At 48.6% G+C, this 20,733-nt stretch overlaps 1 protein-coding gene across 1 annotated transcript in view; it reads left to right on the top strand.

The window, feature by feature from the left end:
• The window catches only part of LOC144163058 (ATP-binding cassette sub-family A member 17-like), a 72,806-nt gene that overhangs the window by 8,095 nt on the left and 43,978 nt on the right, over positions 1–20,733 (top strand). Inside the window, exons 6-9 of the mRNA XM_077693849.1 lie at positions 4,080–4,274; positions 10,735–10,913; positions 13,164–13,292; positions 15,660–15,777. Coding sequence (XP_077549975.1) covers positions 4,080–4,274; positions 10,735–10,913; positions 13,164–13,292; positions 15,660–15,777 — 621 coding nt within the window. The remainder of the gene's footprint in view (positions 1–4,079; positions 4,275–10,734; positions 10,914–13,163; positions 13,293–15,659; positions 15,778–20,733) is intronic.

The following is a 20,733-nucleotide window of genomic DNA, read 5'->3' as shown; positions in this document are numbered from 1 at the left end:
CTACGGCCACACGTGGAGACGGGGGAGACAGGCGGTGGTTTTGATTCAGCGGCCAAGGCGGGGGAGGGCGCTTTTTTTGACGCAAAACATGAAAGAAGAGTGAGGTAGAGGCAGTGAGAGAGATGACTCAGTAGCCGCGCGTGCCGCCCTCCTCCTCACGCTTTGAAAGACGCTCCTCTCCGTTCTTCTTTTACCCATCATTATGAGCATCTTCATGTTTTAGTCTTCGGGATACATTTTTTAGTCAAAACCATACTCAACTCATACATATTTTATGCCTGAACATTGAAAGACCCCCCAATAGTCTGGCGCTCTTGGGTCATAGGTACCCTTACGCCAATAAACAGATACTACTATACTACTATTTGTGCCGACGCACGGCCAGGCTAGCCCGGCCGTGGCCGACGCTGCTGCGTTCGAGACGCCGCCCCCGTGAATTCCAGGTGACGGCTGGCAGAATTTCTGGTTTCACTCTTTGTAGAGCCACGTGTGTGAATTCAGGTGACGTCGCAGGGGCAATAATTGTGGATGCGGTTACAGCTTCGCCTTCCAACCACCTTCACAGCACGGATTTTGGAGCCAATTTTTTCAAATATAACGGCTTTTTGTAGTTGTGCCGCACGGCGGCACGCGGACTGGTATGCAACTTGATGTACCTAGAGTTTTAATAAATGATTACAAAGGATATTGGCACCATGTTTTTGGCGGATGCTTACTCCTGTGTTTTGCGACACACGATGACAGTGAAAACAAAGCGAACAAGAGAACAATAACTGGAGAATCCAAGCATGAGGAGTGTTTATATAATAATTGCCCATGTTTGTTCTAACAGCAGAGCTGTTTAAGCTTGCGCTTGGTCCGTTGGCGTTCGCAAAAGAAATACCAAGAGAAAAAATTCAGGGAAGCTTACACCCAACCGCAAGACTTGAATGGCGGAGCTGTTGTAGGTGAGCCGTGCCGGACACCATAACTCGCGTTTACATGAATGAGACAGTATCGTATCGCATATTGGTCCGTCGAATCGGGCAAATGCGACGCGTTTGCGTCTACATGCATGCGCATTGGAGACTAGCGCCACCGTGTGTCATATCTGGGAGTTTCGGGGTCGCATTTTCCGGCGTTACCAGCTCCGGTAGCCGGCAAGTTGCTTCTGTTCGTTTTGGCGTCTATCGCGGGTGAAGCGAAACCTCCCGCTCGTTCCCCGATCCACCCGACCAACTACGACGGCCCCTGAGCTAAATTTGTGTACATTCCGCGCGTCGTTCGCAAGAAATGGATACAGTAGGTAATAGTGCCATCTGAAACGGTCCCCGCATACACCGGCTGCGCCTGCCAGTGTATGCGGGGCTCGAACAGGCGCACACCTCGGTAGCAACAGCTTCTCCCCACTCCTCCAAATCCATCTGTTCGCAGAAATTCCACATGCGAAAAAGTAGATGCTAGTGTGCTGAAAAGTTGTGCTAAGGATTGACATCAGCGCTGATTTTAAAAGCGGCGATCAGATATCTGCCGCAATGCTTAGCCTATGCAGACCGGCTGCGAAGATCGACGGTCCGACCCGGCACCGCGGCGCGGTGCGGCGAGCGGCGGAACGATGGCGCTACCATCGCAGAAGAATCAAAACAGGCTACAGCAGATATCTTGGCCACCGATCGCTCAAACGGCAATTAACGCGGAAATAAAGTTCCACATTCGAGAAGGGGGAGATGATGTGGTGAAAAGTTGTATTAAGGATTGTCATCCGCAGTTATACCGACAGCGGCCCCTCAAGTTGCAATTGAGCAACTTTTTTCCGATTTCCCTCGATAAAGATGTGTATGAACATTATGGGAAATAAACTTTCAAATATCCGCCACGATACTACGCCTAAAGCTCCCAACACCCGAGCCGACAGGAGAAATGCGATGCGACTGCTGCTACATGCGTTCGGGAAAGTCGCATTATCGTTCTCGTTCCACACTGGTTTAGCGCATCGGATGCGACGCGTCCCCCAAGCGAATTGTCCTGCTTGCGATACGACGCGGTATGGTAATGCGACAAATCAAATGCGATACGCTACTGTCGTATCCATGTAAACGCAAGTTTCATCGACTCGGGGTATCGGGATGAGCAAGTCGTCTCGGGGAGGATTGGTACACTCGAATCTATGTCTACAATTATCCGTAATGGCTTCGAAAGAATGCGGCGGCCGTGGTGGCATCTCCCAAGCAGGACGTCTTTTCACCTTTAGCATTAGCGCTGGAGGTTTTTTACATGCGCAGTAGCTCTTAATGACAGCGCATGGAGCTTTTCATTTTCTTTTTTTCGCTAAAGCCGCTGCGGGAGCCGGGGACTCGGTTGTCGACGCGAGGTTCACGCTCACAAACGCTTGGCATTTTCTCGCTCCTTGGGGTTTTTGCCAGGTTTTTTGTTTCCAAAGCCACTCGTATGGTCGCCCGGACACACCGCCCTCGAAGGAAACGAAGCGGCTCACGCCGCAGCCCGAGAACATTCACACCGGGCCGTCTCCGAGAGGGAACCACAGCACCAGAGAGATTCATATCCAAAGACTATGCCTCTTCACACATACGCCGAAATATTGTCGCACTACAGACAGTCTCGTCGCAAATATCCAGCGCCGGACCACCGACTAGCCAAAGAAGACTCCACCACGCTACGAAGACTCCAAAAAAAAAAAAAAAAAAAACACTTATCCTCACAACAGCATACTTCACGCCATGTACCCGACACAATACATTGCCAACTGCAAATACTGCCCGCAGACAGGCACCCTATACCACATCGTTTGGGAGTGCTCCCATACGCCGCAACTCACAACAAACCCCAATCCCTCCTTTCAGCAGTGGGTAGAGATGCTGACCAGTTCTGACCTCTCCGACCAGCAAACGTTGGTCGAGAGAGCGAAGAAGGCCGGTAGACTCCAAGGGGTCCTGGACTGAGGACTCCTCTCACCGGGTGGGTGCCCCTGACACCAGCACCTTGCGGTTTAATAAAAGTTTATTCCTCCTCCTTCTCCAAAGCCACTGCGCGTGGCGGGGACTCTTGGCGGTCGCCGCGAGGCACGTGTTCACGAGCGCTCGGAATTTTCTTGGTATTTCTCCTGCAAAAGCGAACTTCCGGCTTGCACAATAGTTCCGCTATTATTACTACTATTATAATTCTTTACTCGGAAGGGGGGACTCAAGTTCTAGTCATGGATGGGGAAGGCGGTGAAGAAGGTGAGGGCGTCTACATCTCTGGTGTATCCCTGTGGTACAGGCGAAAGTCCACTGGGACATGTCTCTTTTGGGTGAGTCCGTCCCAGGGGAGGCGATGCCCACTCTTGGAGGGTTTTTATGTACGGCGGAAGATGGGCTCTTCTCTCCGTCGGGAGCCCCGAGCACTCCCACAGCATGTGCTGTATTGTGGGCCGCTGTTAAACTCACACGACGCCAGGCGCCCGGCACGACCTTCGCCCAGCCGCGTAGGCGGAGGCAAGCCTCGCCTAGCTAGACGTGATCGCGTGCGCCGCCTTTGCTCGACCTTCGGGAACATCCTGCCCAGCGTTCCTGGCGTGATCTCTCGCGTGCTCTTCTACTCGCCGGTTCGTGCCTGAAGCAGAAAGCACAGAAACGCTCGCGCTACGGATGCCGAGCTCGCGAAGGCGGTTGCCGCCGGTTCTAGCGTATGCTAACGCGGTCCACTGTGGGAGATATTTGAAAACCTGCGGACAAAACGATCAGAATCTGCCAGTCATAGAGAATTTTCAGCAGCAAATTCTGAAGTCCATGTGAAATGCAACGACCGGCTCCGACAAAGAGAGAGGGTACCCCAGCTGTGCTGTTTCTCCAGTTTTTGCAATAATGCGAGCTGTGCCTTTTTTTTGCAGAAGAGCGTTATTCTCAATTCTTCACGTTTGCTTTTCCAGCGCTGATGTTTCAGTTTTCATAGCCCAGCAGTTTTCCGCGCGTTCCATTTAAGTTACAGTTCCATTTTAATCGCTAAGTGTGTTTACGTACAGAATGCATTCCCCGTTCGACAAGTGCAAACCTCAGAGGCACGGAACCGGCGACATTTGCTTCGGCAATGCTCTCTCGCAGTGAACCGAGGGCTGCTCGCCGCCGTCGTGCTGCTGGTGCTCCTCCCTTTGTGGGTGGCAGGTGTGGCCCGGCCCACGGGATCCCTGGTCGAGTTCGTGTTCCAGGCGAGAGCCACGCTGCTCCTCTCTGCGCTCGTGCCCAGCGTGTCGGCGTACCACGTCTTCACGCTGCTAGCCATCCAGAACGACTTCGACGGTGCGTGGGCCCTTGATTGATTTACGCTGGTTTAATGTTTGTGTTTTTTGTTTTTGTTTTTCGTTGTTTATTGTTTCTTTTTTTTCTTTTTCTTCTTAGTGTATTGTGTGCTTGTGTCGATCCGCCGTTACTGTGTACTTTTACGGCGAATGATGTGTGCTTACCATTTGCTTTTATTTTTGCCCCGAGTGTGATTTCGTTTATGGCTGCGGTTATTACATTTGCTTTACCAGTTTCTTAAATATTGTTTTATATTTTTGTGTGTACAATCCTTAAACTTTTGTCGCGTGCTTTTGGCGTCTTTTTTTGCTTCTATGTAAGCCCCTCCCCTCTACAATTCTTGTATGCCCTGAGGGTAAAATAAATAAATAAATAAATAAATGCGCCGAATCAACACTTGGGTTATGAGGCGCGTCATAGTGGAGGTTCCCGGACTGTTTTGACCGCCTGGGGCTCCTTAATGTGCCCGAAAATCTCGACACACGGTAGTTTTCGCCTCCATCAAGAAAACAGCCACTGCGCCTGGAAGCGAACCGACGTACGTGGGCTCAGCAGCTAAACGCCTTATCCACTGAGCCCCTGCAGCGGGGAAGTGTGCCTTGAACTGGCGACCTGCATTACTGGGACAGCAGAAGCTACAAGGAGAACTCATGGTTCCAGGATATTCTTTTCTGTCCACCCATAACCTAACTGCAGTTCTGAAGGGAAAGGACCGGGAGCGACTAGTGTTCTGTTAACACGAGTCACTCCCACGTAGTGGCTTCCCTCATAACAGCCCACCAAATAACTGTACATGTGAGGAGCAGGTGTTGTCATCCTTATAGACACGTACTACCGACGCTCCTTTCCACATTCAAACGATCCATCGGGGCGAAATTTGCTCGCCATTAGAGCCTTAGGTCGGCGGTGTCCTAAATGCACAGTTCCTCGTTCTATCAGTGACCAGGTCTGGCTTGAGGTTTCCGCCTCTGAGGTCCTCCTTGACGGTGCCATGGCAACATATGTTTCGTCCTGTCTTTCGTTCCTCAACTTACAGTTTGGTACATTCGTTTACGGTTGCCTTCTTTATTGTGGGGTTGAATGAGTTATTCGTTATGATCTTGTTGCTCAAAGTCGTGGGTCGGCAACCTCGTCGTCAGAACCCCGCTCCTCACCCTGTCACTTCCTATCTGAAGTCACACACGTCAGTTTTGACCTCAAACGAGGTTAGACGTACGGGACGAAGAACAAAGCATTGATCGCTTCCAATTGGCATTGCTCCCGTCTTCACACTTCGTTCGATTATTGCCAATTATTTTCATAGTATTGTCAATTCGCGGACTTTTTCTATTTGCCTGCAAAGCCTTCCCCCTCCTTCCCCCCCCCCCCCCCCCCCCCCCCCACACACACACACAAACACCTCCGATTTGCCGTCCGGCCCTCAGCCGTGTCGGCTTCGTGCAACTCGGCTCTCCACCTCAAAAGGTATCGGTGCCTGCTCCAAGTTGTTCCCCAGCAACCTACTGCATTCAGCAAGGCCTTCATACAAGCTATCGCGCCATGGACGGCTTCACTACACAATGACTACCTCTTCATCTGTGCGGGAATTCTAATCGTAAGGATTTTAAATCGTTTCTAAGGGTTACAATATGAACTGCATGTGCCGCTTTCGTTGTATGGGCACGCAATCCCTGTGACCGACAATTTAGAGGAGAAATTAAAAGGAACAGTTTTATATTGCGTATACTTCGCTTTTCAGAGGCTCGGTTTCGACAAAAAACGGCCTGAAGCATCAATCGGCCGTGAAACAGTAAATATCCACATTCCCGATAGAATGCCTTCCATTACAGTCTCTATAAGTTAAGCCAAGCCTACCTCATTTTTCCACTTACGTCCACCGTCCCTTTTCCTTTATATCCCTTTTCATGTTGGTTCATCTACCCTTGCTAGATGAGGCACATCCTTGAGGTGTTTCAGTTTGAGTTTATTGTTTCAGTTGAAATGGTACAGCGCATAAATTGTGGTACTAACGGAGATGAAACCCTTGGGGGTAGAGGTATACAGCTATGCTGTAAAAGTCTGTTTTTGAAGCACGAAGCTCTCAAGCGCTAGGCCTAAACGAGTGTCCCGGTGTTTAGTGCGCGTTAGCCCTCATTCACACAGCCGTTTTTCACCCCGTCACGTCACCGTCTTCCGTCATGGGCGACGGTTTTGCGGGTGATTTCTCGCCGAAAACGGTGCGACGGCGACGGGAAACTGAGCTCTACGTTTCCGTTCCGTCAACGCGACGGGAGCATGCCCTGTGGTAAACCAGCCAATCAGAAAACAAATTTTTACGGCTAAATCTAGCGAAAAATGAGCACACGTAAAAATCTGAGCCATTTTTTTTACTTTTCAGATTAAGCGCGCTCAATTCTAGGCTAAACTGATCACTAGGCAGACGACCCTGTACTTTGACGGAGAGCTCCACTACGAACGCCACTCCGTTTACGTCTCCACCGCGGTTTCTTGACGTGACGGTGCCGTGACGGAGAAGGTGACGGCTGTGTGAATGAGGGCTTACGAAGCGCGCCAGCGCGAGGTGTAAACGAGTGTTCCGGTGTCTTTTTAGTACGCGTTACGTAATAGCGCGAGGCGTAAACGAGTTTCCGGTGTTTTCATACCGTGACTACATGAGACGACCGACGATTACGACGACGACGTCAGGAGACGCCAACAGCCCCAGCCTTTAAGGGGCTTCGCCTCTAAAACAAAGCAAGCATTGAGGGAGAGAACGATAACAGGGGAAGCCAAGCAGGAAGAGTGTTAAAAATAAAATGTATAATTGCCCATGTTTGATTCAACAGCAGAGCCCTTTTAATCTTGAGGTTGATCCGTTGGCGTTCGCAAAGGAAGCTTATACTCACGCGCAAGACTTGAATGGGCTTAGGTATCTTCATATCTCCATAAATTGTGGTACTTTATATTTACCCGAATATTTAAGAAAGAAAAATTCATTTCCTGCCGGGTGTGGAAAGACAAATGGCATGCTCCAGCCAGCCACTGCCATCATCTCTTCCGCAATTTAAAAAGAGAAACTGAAGGCTTTGCTATAAAACCGCATCCGTGATTTGAAGCGCGACAAAAACACATTGACGAAGAACAGAGTAGACGAGACAGGCGCTATCTCGCTTGGAAAAGATAATGGAGCACATTTGCCCACCCCAATCTCGTGCCTGCGGTTGTGAGCCATGGTTCGAAGAGATAAGAATACTAAACAATAGCAAGAACAGGGCGGTGAGGGAATAGACCTTTCCGGAAAGTTGCGCGCGCCCCCAAACGGCGGCCGCAAAGCAGCCTGGGAACTGTGAGCGCCGCAGCAGCCGCCGCCGCTGCGCCCGGGCCGCTCTTCATGTAGCTCTACCGTGCCAAACCGTGCCGTGCGCGACAGCGCCTGTGGAGGGAGCATTTGTTGACGGTGCAGCTTCGGCGTTTAACATTGTGTGATGCATGCAGAACATCTGCTGTCCTGGACAGCTGACCCGCCGCGGTGGCTCAGTGGCCAAGTCTTTCCGCTGCTGAGCACGAGGTCGCGGGTTTGATTCCCGGCCGCAGCCATAGGCGTGCGCACAGGGGGGGCAGGGGGGCGGCCGCCCCCCCTAATCATCTGAAGGGGGCGCCAAATTTGCCCCATGCCTTGCCGATGTAACACATGAAAGTAAAATTTCTGCTCAGAAATATTTTGCGTGTGTTGCAATTCCATCACATTGAAATAAAAATTTTATAACCATCCCTCTTTGCACTGCGTTCGCACCGCAAGGCCTTCAGTGAGAAGAGGTCGGGAGTTGCTCGGGGGGGGGGGGGGGGGGGGGGGTGCAGCGGTAACCACTTTGCCCCCCCAAATTGAGAACTCTGCGCACGCCTATGGCCGCAGCGGCCGCTTTTCTGATGGAGGCGAAAAGCAAAAACACCCATGTGTACGAGATTTCGGCGCACGTTAAAGATCCCCAGGTGGTCAAAATTAATCCGGAGCCCTCCACTACGGCGCGCCTCATCACCTGCGTTTGCGTCAGCGCGTTAAACCCCATAATCAATCAATCAAGTCCTGGACAGCTGTTTTCTTCACTGGCTTCTTTTTCAAACTTCAGCATTCTTACCACCGCCCGCATTTCTTCAACAAACTGCTGCATTTTGGGGAGTTGCAGTGTGTATCCCGTCCATTCATGCTACACTATGTCTGCATTTGTTTCAAGTACTGGTGCCCAAGAGGTGGCGAGTCTTATTGTGCAATCCTAAGCTCTTTTGATGTTTTCTGCTGTGTGTAAATATGAAAATAGAAATGTTTATTTCAGTCGAAAAAAAGACACGTACACTTTTAATTACTCCGTTAGAAAAACTAACCAATACCGACTAAAAGGTAAAACTGTTCAGAGGGCGCTAATGCAAAACACGCATAGTTGACATTTTGCTTAATTATCAACTGAGAAGTGGTTCATGTGTGAAGTTGCTCAGGTAGCAACAAATTTTCCGTATCCGGTTTGGCTTGTCAGCCATCGCATTTGGGAAAACATACCACGGTATTCTCAAGTTCTTCACTTCTCGAATAACTCGCTCAACGTGTCTCCTTAGGTTGGCGATTTGCCGTGTGCGTGTTTCCTCCGTTACTGTCAGTTGACGCCGACCATTTAACATGGGGGATCTGTTCAATTTAACGCCAAGTTCACGGAGCTCATCTTCGATCAAGAATCCTGGGTCAGCTATGACGAGCTGTCTCCTTTGTTTTCTCACAGGAAGTACACCACACCTTAAAAGTGGGAAATAATTCCACAATGAGCGACCGAAAATAAATAGTCGAAATGCTGAACTTAAACCCCGTTACTCCAATGCCGCAGGAAACGGGCTGCAGGCAGTCGCTGTCGTTGGAGAAACCGCATCGTTGCCTGCTGGAGTGAAAATATTGCTTTATGCCCTGTTACGCCGTTTGTGCTAAAAATCATTACAAAACGGGCGTTGATTACTCTGAGCTGACAGGAGTATCTCGACAGTTCTGCATATCACTAGTTCGTCTTGGATGCCTGGAAGCGGATGCCTGGAATTTACGTCATAATGCTGGGCGTACCTGTCTTTACCGGAGGACACCTCTCGGAGAAGACCCGGTGTGGAAAAATGGTCGCATACGGTTCATGTAACATTTGCGTCTGCTCGCGTTGAAATGGGCTCCACATATCCTGTGATGCGCGGACGGCTCCCACAAAGCGAATCGGCCATCACGACCCTGGCGATTTATCTGGCGAACTTATTCCTCTTTAAGTTTCTTGTCCTTCGGAAACTTGTGCAATGAAACATGCCGGTCTCGTAGCGTATTGTTGTCCCATCCGATCATACAGCACGTTTTTCCGCCTCCTGCAGCTTCCTTGGCGCCAGATCGTCAGTATCGCGTGAACTACAAACGCTAAGGCAGGTCGTAAACGAGTGTAGCTTTACACACGCGGAAATGCATCACGAATAACGTGTGCACACGATATGAGCTTCTTCGTTTTCGCACACAGCTCCCCGCGGGCTACCGGAGGCAAGAGCTGGTTATTTGTATTTTTCTTTGGGAGCTCAAGTGCACATTTGTTTTTTATTTCCTCGTGTTGAGGAATTTCTATTTTCCCGCGGGCAGCAAAAAGCACGAAGACGCTTGCAACTGCCAGCAGCTAGCAGACGACGTTGCTAGCAGACGACAAAAGGTTCTCATGCGGTGCAGGCAGCTTCAGAAGGATGCGGAGTTTATTTCTTATTTTGGGTTCTATGGTTTAAAGAGGATTTAATTGATGCGCAACATAACTTTGCAAGCCCATCCTTTTAAACTTGGTCCTTTGACGGACGCCGCGAACGCGGCGCACGGCGCGACCACCCCGTCGGCGCTCGCCCCGCGCGCGCACGCAGTTCCCATGACGCCTTGCGCGCGCCCGCCAGGGGAAGGAGCGGCGCTGCAGTTTCTGGAAAGGTCTAATAGACCTCTAATAGCCGAAGCGTATTATATCAGGGAGAGAGCGGATGATTCTGCAGGTGATACCTCGATTGCTCTCTACAGTAGCGAAATGGTGTTTCTGGAAAACTTGCTGTAAACATATTTGGTTTTGTTATCATCTGTGTATGTGTACGCTCCTTTTTTCTAGCCCTGTCTTTTCCTAGGGAATATAAGCACATGCGTAGCCGAATAAAATAGCGCCTGTCTCGTCTACTCTGTTCATCGTCCCTGTGTTTTTGTTGCGCTTCAAATCATGGCATCTATTCACCAACTAGCCCAGCCAGAAGTTTTTCTTCTCAAAACCACAGCCACGCTGAAAGCCAGAATATTTTGCTAGCTGAATCCACGGATGCAAACAGCGGTGCCTATACCTTCGCTGTTAGCGGCTCGCAATTCGCTGAATACATATATGCAGCCTGCAGTAAAGGGGGTTGGTCAGGAAGAAAGGGAGTTTCCTTGCTATGTTCATTCTTTGCGCACGCGCAGACGGCGCCCACTGGAGCAAGCTGCACGACCTCGCACTCGGCGTTGGACACGTGAGGATCTGGGAGTTCTGGCTCATCAGCTGGACCGAAGTGTTTGTCCTCGGGTTTTTCATCTTCTACCTGCCCAAAGTGCTGCCATGGGCCACACCCGTCACGCTGCAGCCGCTGTTCTTTCTCTCCGTAAGCGCGGCTAACCCAGAATACATCGTTCGCATGTACGGCAACACCCTACTATCTTACAGGCCTCCTAAAGTTCGTAAAGAGTGCCAGACCCCTATTCTGATGGAAGTTTCATTTTCCGAATGCCTACACCTTTGCAGCCGTCATTGTTTGGAGAAACGTTGCTACTGGCTCCAGCGCCACCACACAATTCCAGCGAAAGTCATTAGCAGTGTGGCGGCTGGAAAGGTGTAGACGTTGCGGCAGGGAACGCCTACAGTTCATTAACTTTGTTTACCAGCTTACATTATACTACATGAGCTACAGGTTTGCTTCATGATGGCAGAATCGAGGACTGCTAGTGAGCAGCATTTTCTGACCCAGAAAAAATTCAGTAAAAATTCAGAGAATTATCTACTAATTCGTAGCATTCTTATGTTGCCTGTCTTGAGTGTGAGTTTTTCCAGCCAAATTTATTGTTTTTTCTAAATTCTATCAGGCTAATTATCTCCAATTACGCTATTATAACTGTTGCAGGTGAAACATTAGCGAAATCTTCATTATTGTCGAAATGCAAGGCGTTACAGCGCTCGCCATTTTCCGTAATTATTTTATATTTTTTCTATTTTTTAGCTCTTCAAAATTTTGTTCGACCGATTATCTCCATTTACGCTATTATAACGATTACAGGTGGAACTTTCGCGAAATCGGCAAATATTGTGGGAATGCCTTGCGGTATACGTTACTCCGCACAGGGGTGTGATGATGATGTGGTGATTATCATGAATGATTTCATTGGGATGAAAGTGCACAAATTTTAACTGTCTGCTTAAGCATGACAAGGTGTTACCCGCCATGGTGGCTCAGTGGCTAAGGCGTTGCGCTGCTGAGCACGAGGTCGCGGGTTCGATTCCCGGCCGCGGCGGTCGCTTTTCTGATGGAGGCGAAAAGCGAAAACGCCCGTGTGTTCGAGGTTTCGGCGCACGTTAAAGATCCCCCGGTGGTCAAAATTAATCCGGAGCCCTCCACTACGGCGCGCCTCATCGCCTGCGTGGCGTCGGCGCGTTAAACCCCACAATCAATCAATCAATCAATGACAAGGTGTTAATAGCATCAACCTAACATGTTAAGCATGTAACTTTCGTGTGATGCCAAGTTAGGCAATAAAGATAAAAAACGGACGTCACAGAATCTTGTTTGTACGACCGGAGGCTGCCCACTTGGGGAAACGCTGTGAAACATGGCTCGGTGACTGTAGTGGGACTTCTAGTTCGCTTTGATAGTATCACTTGAAAGCTAAAATGCGATTAACACACTGATAACTATACGTTTTTAGTGACTTCATTCTGTAGCACGAATTTTTTTTCAGTTAAAACGCGTTTGTCATGACTCAAATGGAGCTGAGTGAGTTGCCAAGTTCTAGTTCTTTCAAATTAAGCAAAGTTGTATTTCGCCTTCAATGGTGCCACAGAATTCACTTCTACAGTAAGCTGTGATCTGAGCCTTCTAAAAACCTAGTAATCTTTTTGAAGGAGTGTTCTTTTGACGACGCGTACTACATTCCTTGCGTTACGCAATCAGTGGCAAGCAACCTGGTGCTCTTATCAAGGGTTTATAACGCACAGGTTCTTTAGTCTGTGTTTTCTGTATACGCCACGTCATCATAGTAAAATCAGTCTTTTTTACTCACTCATTTCTGTTTCGGCAACTCACACTGTGGCACTGCACTTGCGGTCTTCTTCGATATAAGGGGCCGTTAACTTCAGCTCTTAGTCAAGTATTTTGCAGTACGCTTAGACTCGTCAACAACAGTGCAGGCACTTCGAGGGGACAATTCTAGTGTTGAATAGCTTGACATCCACCTTGTGAACATGAAATTTGGCAGCGGTTTTTAGCGAAAAAAAATGAACTTCTCGTTAGAACACAATCTAGTCCTCGCATTTGGCTTCACACTAGATGCCAAAAGTCAAACGTCTTGTGACATCAGCAACATCGCTGTTGGCGAAGGCTAAAAATGACACGTCAATGGTAAGCAGAACGTGGGTTAATTAATACATTTTAGCACATTTAAGTGAGCCGGATATATTTTTAAAGGTATACAGAGTTCCGAGCGGGCCCATAGCCACGACTGCTAATTAACCAAAAGGGCTTATAAAGAGTTGGTAACCTCTAGTACACTATGCGCTGATTACAAGACACTCTACGACAGGAGTCATTGTACATTGAATAATTTTGAAACTTGCGTATTTTATGCCTTTTGTAATGAAACAGCCCAGCTACTGGTTCCCTGTACCGACCGAAGCGAAGAGGGCAGAAACCGGCGAGGAAACAGATCCGAGGCGATTCGAACGGTCAGAGGAAGATTCCACGCCTCTCATTGCTATCAGAAACCTTAACCAGGTAAAGACCCTTTTACGCAATGTTAGTAAAAAGCGTGTTAGTTTGTCGAGTAACCGCAAACAGTGACCAGAACATTTCTATCACGCTGACAATGGCGCCCAAAACACTTGTTGACAACTCGAAGACGACGCAATAAATACGGCTCATCTGACTAATTACAATACTTCCAAGCTAAAAGAAACAAGGAAGCCGGCACGCAGAAACTAAAAGTAAAGCTAGCTTTGCGAGCTCTATGGTGTTACCTGTCGAACCCTCATAAATAAAGTTTAACCTTTACCTAAGGGTCATTGATATCACAACTACTTCACCTAAATGTAATAAGCGCGCACATACTTTTGTGAACTTTTCTATTTACAGCTTATTAGTTTAAACTCTAGATGTAGAAATTTGCATCGTAGATTTTTTATGCTTAGGATATAAAGTGCTAGATTCTAAGAATCTTTGTTACCGATTCAACAAGTGCGGCCATTTAGCCGCACTTGTTGAATCGGTAACAAAGCACTACGACAGCGACAGACAACAACAAACGTATCGATTTGGGAATGGGGGGGGGGGGGGGTAACGCTGTTCGATTGAAACAAATTAACAGTAAAAAGGGAGGAGGAGGAGGAGGTAAACTTTATTTAGCCAAGCTCTGTTACGGGGACGTGGTGGCCGCTGGCTTAAGCCTGGCGGCCCGATTCGTCAGGGAGGCTTGAACCTCCGGATCAGAGCTGCCCAGCGCCCTCTCCCAGTGCTCGTCGCAGGTGATGGAGGGAAAAGGATCATTGAGACAAGCCCACATGGTGTGGGATAAGGTGGCGGGAATGCCGCATGATGGGCAGTTCGGGGAGGGAAATAAGGACGGATTAATGCGATGCAGCAGCGCGTGACAGGGGAGGCTGCCTGTCTGCAGAAGGCGCCACGTGCGTTCTTGCACGTTGTCGAGACTGACGTGAGCAGGGGGATATACACGGCGGACAAGGCGGAAACGTGTCGCTATGTCGTGATAGCTGAGTAGGCTATCTCTAGCTGATCTGGCACCGTGCGAGGGGACGAGGCTGGGGCCGGCTCGGCAAGTGAACCCTCGAGCAGCAGAATGGGCCGCCTCATTACCTCCTAGCCCGGCGTGAGCAGGGGTCCAGATCAGTTCTACTGAGGTGGAGGGGGGATTTTGAGAGAGAATTTTGAGTGCCTGTGGGGATACGAGCCCGTTGGCAAAATTTTGAATGGCCGTTTTCGAATCGGAGTTCACAATTGTGGGAGTCGGCCGGTGCGTTAAGGCAAGCGCTATTGCCGCCTCCTCCGCCGTTGCAGCATTGATGGTGCGGACAGAAATTGAGTCAACTGGCGGGGAATTAGGGCGGTTAATGATTGCTATCGCATACGCATCATAGTGGCGGTAGTCAGCCGCGTCCACATAAAGAATGTCTGGTCGGACGGGGAGTCGCTTATTGAGCGCGCGCACCCTTTGCTCCCGCCGCCCCCTGTGGTAAGTTGGGTGCATATTGCGCGGTGGTGGGCGAACCAGTATATTAGAATGGATATTCGGGGGGATTTGAAGCTTGCTGTCGGTGATTAGCGGAGCTCGTAAGCCGAGTTTTCCCAGAATGTGCCATAGCCGTTGCAGCTGACCTATGCGATGGGCCTCCACCAGCTCCTCCGCGAGGTTGTGAAAAACACGGCATAAGCCTGCACCGATGTGATGGAATAAGACGCAGCGACACTCATTGCTATGGTGACGAATTGGACACAGCTCGCGTCGGGTCAGAAGCCGGTGATAACGGATGCCATAGAACGGCCATAAAAGTGAAGCGCAAAGCGTACTTTGTCTGAGGGTTCGTGCAAAACTTGGCTCGTGTACACCACGTAGGTACTTGTCCCGCCTTACATGGCAGTTAGCTATTGTCTTCTCGGGACATCAAGAGGGAGGCAAAGCATACCGCTGTCCTCTCAACCATTGAGGACGAAGATGATGTGCGTCGCCGGAACGGGCTCTGTCATGACCGCCAGTGTACACTGTGGGGCTCTTCGATTTACAGTGTCGGACTTCCCGAGGAGCAGTCCGACATTCGTTTTTCACCTACATTTCAATGAAGTAAGGAATCCTCGGACTACCCTCGGACTACCCGCAGTCAGTCTGAGGCTGTAAATCGAAGAGCCTCAGTGTAAAAATATCGTTCATCTTTCGCTATCTTGGTTCGTCTAATCTTTGCCTTGCCGCCACGTAAAAATGTGCTCTTTATGAAATTAGGCGCACAAAGGCTTCATTTTCGAATAAACTGCTGCCAGCAAAGGTGCTGAATGAGCAGCTCGACTCCGAACCGATTCAACATTAGCGAAGCAGCTACTTTGGAGTGTGACCAGAGTGGCTTGTCCTTCGCCCAGAACTACGGCGGCTACCAGGTCCTCAAGAACATCAACCTGACCATTTACGAGAACAAATGCACTGCCCTGGTTGGAAGAAACGGGGCCGGCAAGACAACGCTGCTAAACATTATTGCAGGTGGGCGACAATTCCTGGAAATCGGTGAACCTGTTAGGTGTTCTCTCGTCAAAACATTAGCCGTTATCAATGGCTGTTCGAGCGATTAAATACATAAAAAAACTTGCTGTTGCAATCTTCACATATACTCGGTTACAACTCAAGAACGGCACCACCTCATGTAGTGTAACACTCCGCCAAAGCGCCGGACCCGTGACGTCAGTGCGCGCGCGTTTTGAAAGGGGTTTGCTATGAATGCGTGATATCGTCTGCCTTGTCTCACACAGTTTGTTTGTCGTCACCGGAGTCGTTTATAAGCATATTAAGTCCAAGAAATCACGGGAACGGCTCACGCCATGTTCAAAATATTCCCAGTAACGCCCTACTTGCACCGCGCGGAGAAACATCCGGCTACGGTGATAAGGTACAGCGGCAACTTCCGGTGCCGTTCTTAAGTTGTCACCGAGTATAGTAATTTTCTCGTTCTAACAAATGAGTATGAATTAGTTTTAGCTTTGGCATGAAAACCAAAATGAAAACAGAGTAAAGTCCCTAGCTGTGCCTTCTTAAAAAAGAAGCCAGCAAACTATGCCGTATCATGTTCCAGAAAAATCCTAAAATATGCAAGGCATGCATTGGAAAGGCAGACGTCGTGCCAAAGTTTGTCTTCATCTGAAGCGTGCGCAGTCACAGTGCGTACATGTTTAAAATGCATTCACTTGCCAGTTCCTTCTCCTTGCCATATGCTATCAGGTGAAAATGAAACGTTGTACTTACTGGAAAAGCAGCTTCATATGATACACAGCCTCGCAAGGTTTAGCATGGGAAGCCTGGCGGATGATTAATACCTGCCCCTACAAAGTGCCCCTGGAAAGAGCCCCATAGTCGGTATCTAGTCTGCCTGCTTTGCATGATCATTATCATACAGCACTATCGCAGGAGGACGTCGCTGCAAGTACCTTACAGTGTAACATGTTGAGTCGGTGCGTTATAAACAGGAGCAACAACTTAAAGGACGGCCGATACCCTCATAAGGGTAAGAGGAATCGGCAGATTTTGGGTTTGGACTAATCGGTATCAATAGAGCTTCGTGTAGTGTAGAAAAAAAAAAAAACGGACAACCACAGAAAGACCCAAGCGCTAACTTTTAACTGAGTTTTATTGTCGCCAGCACGAATTCAAAATACGAAGGCGGGACAATATTATATACAACAAAGAAGTAAGCATTGGGAAATTTTCACACAAGAGGAGTCGCACAAGGATGTAACGTCAAAAGAGGTGCACAAGGAATTGACTACGGTGGAAGCCACCCCCCGCGATTGAAGCTGTACGCCCCGCTTAAAGTGCTGTGCAGTCGTTGCGCGGATTGCCAATCAGAAGGCGAGAAAAATTATTCAGACGGCTGAGATAGCACGCCTGGGGGACCCTTGCTTGAGCGCACCATCCGTAGCCCTATCCGTGAGGAGATTGGCTCTCTAAATGAGGGGTGGCTTTCACCAAACGCAGTGTCTAGAGTGCCGTCCGACGACATTCGAATATTTAACACTAGGCTAGCACGAGCCAAAGAGTCTGTCGTTGTAGTGCAGACGCCAGCTCTGTCGTTGTAGTGTAGAGGATGAGGATGGAGTGAGTGCCTTATGATGTAGTCATGGCACCGGGTCTCCATAGTATATGGCGCTCTCGTACAGCGTGGTTGTACAATGATGTTGATGCGCGACGTGCAAGTGAGTATTTCAAAGAGAGCATTCGATTTGTTGAAGTTATTTAAGTTCCACCAGGAACTACCGGATTGGCTGCCGCAAATAGAGCAACTAATCAATATGAGGGCATTTTAAATGGACAAAGTCAGCCCTGTAGTGGCTGGCAACTCCACCTCTTGTATGTGTACATATTTGCAATGTTGAGATGTAATCGGTTGTGAAGTGTCAAAGACAGGCAATAAATACAAAAAAGGGTGTAAAAAAATTTGTAGTGTAGAGGTCCGTCTTAGCTTCTTGATCCCAAACTCGGTGTTTCGAGACCTGCTGTTGCCTCGGTTGCTTTTTTTTATTATTTGAGGTGTAATTTTTATGCCCTAGCTTAGTTTTGGTGTTTTAAATGACTCCTTTGTGTGCGTTAGGGTATCTTATGTTATGCTTAGGTTAGGTTGCCTAGCTTAACGTTATCTACAGCTATGGACTGCCAGACGCGGAAATTTTGCCACAAAATGCCGGTGGACGTCCATATAGTGGAGGGCTTATAATACCGTCGGACGGCACTCTAGACACGGCCTTCACCAAAGTCAGTTCCTCGTGCTGCCTGTTTTGACGTTACATCCTTTTACGAATTACTTTGTGTGCAAACTTCATGATGTTTGCTTATTTTCTTTGTTGTGTATGATCCCAAGCAGCAAGAATTGCCGAGCCGAAGCATGGCAAATCATCAGGGGCCATTGTGTCCGAGCTTGGCAGTACCTCGGCCGCCATTATTGGCTGGTGTTTGAGAAAGGTGACAAGCCAACAATTGGCCAAGCTCTGGAAGGCCAATATTGGACAACGCTTGGCAAAGCATCTTGCCATGATAATGCCAATGGGTGGATCCCACGCTATTTTCATGCACATTTTTGGCCTTGTGGCCACTATTTATAGACAATGCCTTTTTTATGAGTTGCCTCGTGGCCCGATTTCTGCTTTATACTTGCTATTATACAGGAAATTATTTAATGCGCACTCGTTAAATAATTTCATGTACCATTGCACGTATGAAACAGACATTGGACCGCGAGGCACAATAAACAAACTGCATCAACTTTGCGAAGCAATCACGGGACTTGCCAAAAACAATTGAGCAACACAACACACCAGGTCTCTGTGCTTACTTTTTTATTATGCACATCAAATTCACAACGAAAAACCTGGCTTAACAGTGGCAAGAATGCGAAATAAGTTTGTACAAAACACAAACACGAAAGCAAACACAAACACAATAGTCGAGAAAAAATGCGCTGCTCATGAAGCGCGATATATGCTTCGTTTAGCTGCTTGAGATGCCTACAAAACGACACATCCTGGTAAATGAAAACAAGAACCTATCCCCGGTAATTCGCCGACCTGCCAACATCACAATATGTCGTTGAACAGCACTATTGTAGAATAGTCCAGCTTCGAAGGCTTGTTCTCTCTGCTGCATCCTCCACTTGTCCACGCGAAACACCGTTGCGTTGTAGCGCCTGTAATAAGTAAAAAAATCGTTCACCACAATGCTAAATGCGCGCTGCCTACGAAATAAAGCACCCAGCACCATCCTTAACACATGCACGTGTGAAAATATTCAGCCTAAACTTTTAGCTTGTTAACACTCGCGATGAAACATGTACTGCACTATTTATTTTTCAATACCGCGTTTTACGGTAGCAGTTAATTGGCTCGTTCTCTAGAAAACAGTCCGGAATTTCACCGGAAATGGAATTCACACTTATTGCAGTCGCGCAAGGTAATATGAAAAAAGTCCAATAGACAAAGCAACACGCCAGCGGTCCGGTGAAATTTTGTTGTGGCTACTGTTGTCACATAAATGAATTAACCGTGACAGAAATGTCGTTTCGTCAACGTTTTATTAGCTTAAGTATTGTTTTCTAACAACACGCGATCAGATTTTGACAAGGCAACGCACTACACAATGAATTCGGAACGCACGAACGTTCGTTTTTTTTTTTTTCAAGACATCTATGCCAACTTGGAGGTAGATGAGAAGCGTTGTGACCTTTCAATGGGTTATATTTTTAAGGAGTAACCAAGTAAAGCGACAATTAAAGCGACGCCACAAACGTAACTGTTTGGGTATTAAACTGCTTACGGTGTTTCTGTCGCCGTTGCTCACTTTTGCCTCGTCAGACACGCCATATGCGAACGGAACCGACGGAGAAGCCCAGCGGTAGTGTAATCGCTTTGTCGCTCGTTGCTCAATTGGGTTGCTTTGGAGAAACGTTTATTGCGCCTGCAGTAAAGCGCAAGAAAATAATGAAACGAAAGCTTCATTTGCAGCTACAGTTTAATGAAGCCAGCTTAATACATCCGCAGCTCTTATACTGCACACGAGTCTTGCTTCAACGCATGCTGAACGTCGTGAACCTCCAGTACGTGCACGGCCCCTTGTTCGGAAAACACAAAGCCGGAAAGACGGTAGCTAGAACTGGCGTCCCACAAATGGAAACACATGTATGTGACCGCTTAATTCTTCGCAAGAACCAACACTAAGCAGCACTCACGCGCGCCAATTGCTCTAAACGACAGCTGAAGTTTTGGCGGGAACGAGCGCAAGCTCTCCCGTACAGCGGAAATAAAAATGAAATGGTGATTCGCGTTTTCAGCGGCCGCCCGCAGCAGGCAAACGATGTTATTCCACCAGTCAGGTATATTCAAACACAACCACCGATACCAAAACGCACATCAAAGAAACGTACAGGAGTACTACAGCGGTTTCAATGCCACAAAAGAGACGCAGTCGTCGGAGCGACGCGTCCATTCACCAGCCCAGCGACGGAGAAAAAGGACGCGCAAAGGCACAACGCTCAAATAGTCCGGCGGACGCCGTTGCGTTAGGACGCACAAATGATCCATTCCTAGAGTACGTATAAATAACACTATCTCGCACGCTATTTTGAATACGCTGCACTTTAGTTCGAGTATGCTTTGTTTCGTGGCACGGTTCTGTGGCCCTTTATGTAACTACTTTTTGCTGCGTTGTTGCCTGTTTACCGCGCTAACCGTCATGTTCGCACGCGCGTGGCCCTCGGTAAGCGCGTGGACAAAATGCGCTTTTATCCGTCTGCTAAAGCTCGGCTTTCGATGGGCTTTCCGTGTGACGTTACTTCCGGTCGCCGTTTGGCGCTCCATCAATCTCTCAGCCGAGTTACCGATGAGTGGCCGGTAGCTCGGAAACCAATAGGGACCCATGGGGTTTCCAATCATTGGCAATCGGCCTCTGCTTCTTGTGGTA

Source organism: Haemaphysalis longicornis, unplaced genomic scaffold (genome assembly GCF_048455015.1).
Source record: "Haemaphysalis longicornis isolate Haplotype H1 unplaced genomic scaffold, Haemaphysalis longicornis Haplotype H1 scaffold_12, whole genome shotgun sequence".
In the NCBI taxonomy this organism is placed as follows: Eukaryota; Metazoa; Arthropoda; class Arachnida; order Ixodida; family Ixodidae; genus Haemaphysalis; species Haemaphysalis longicornis.
Note: the sequence above shows the minus strand (reverse complement) of the source record. Positions and strands in the feature narration are given on the sequence as shown.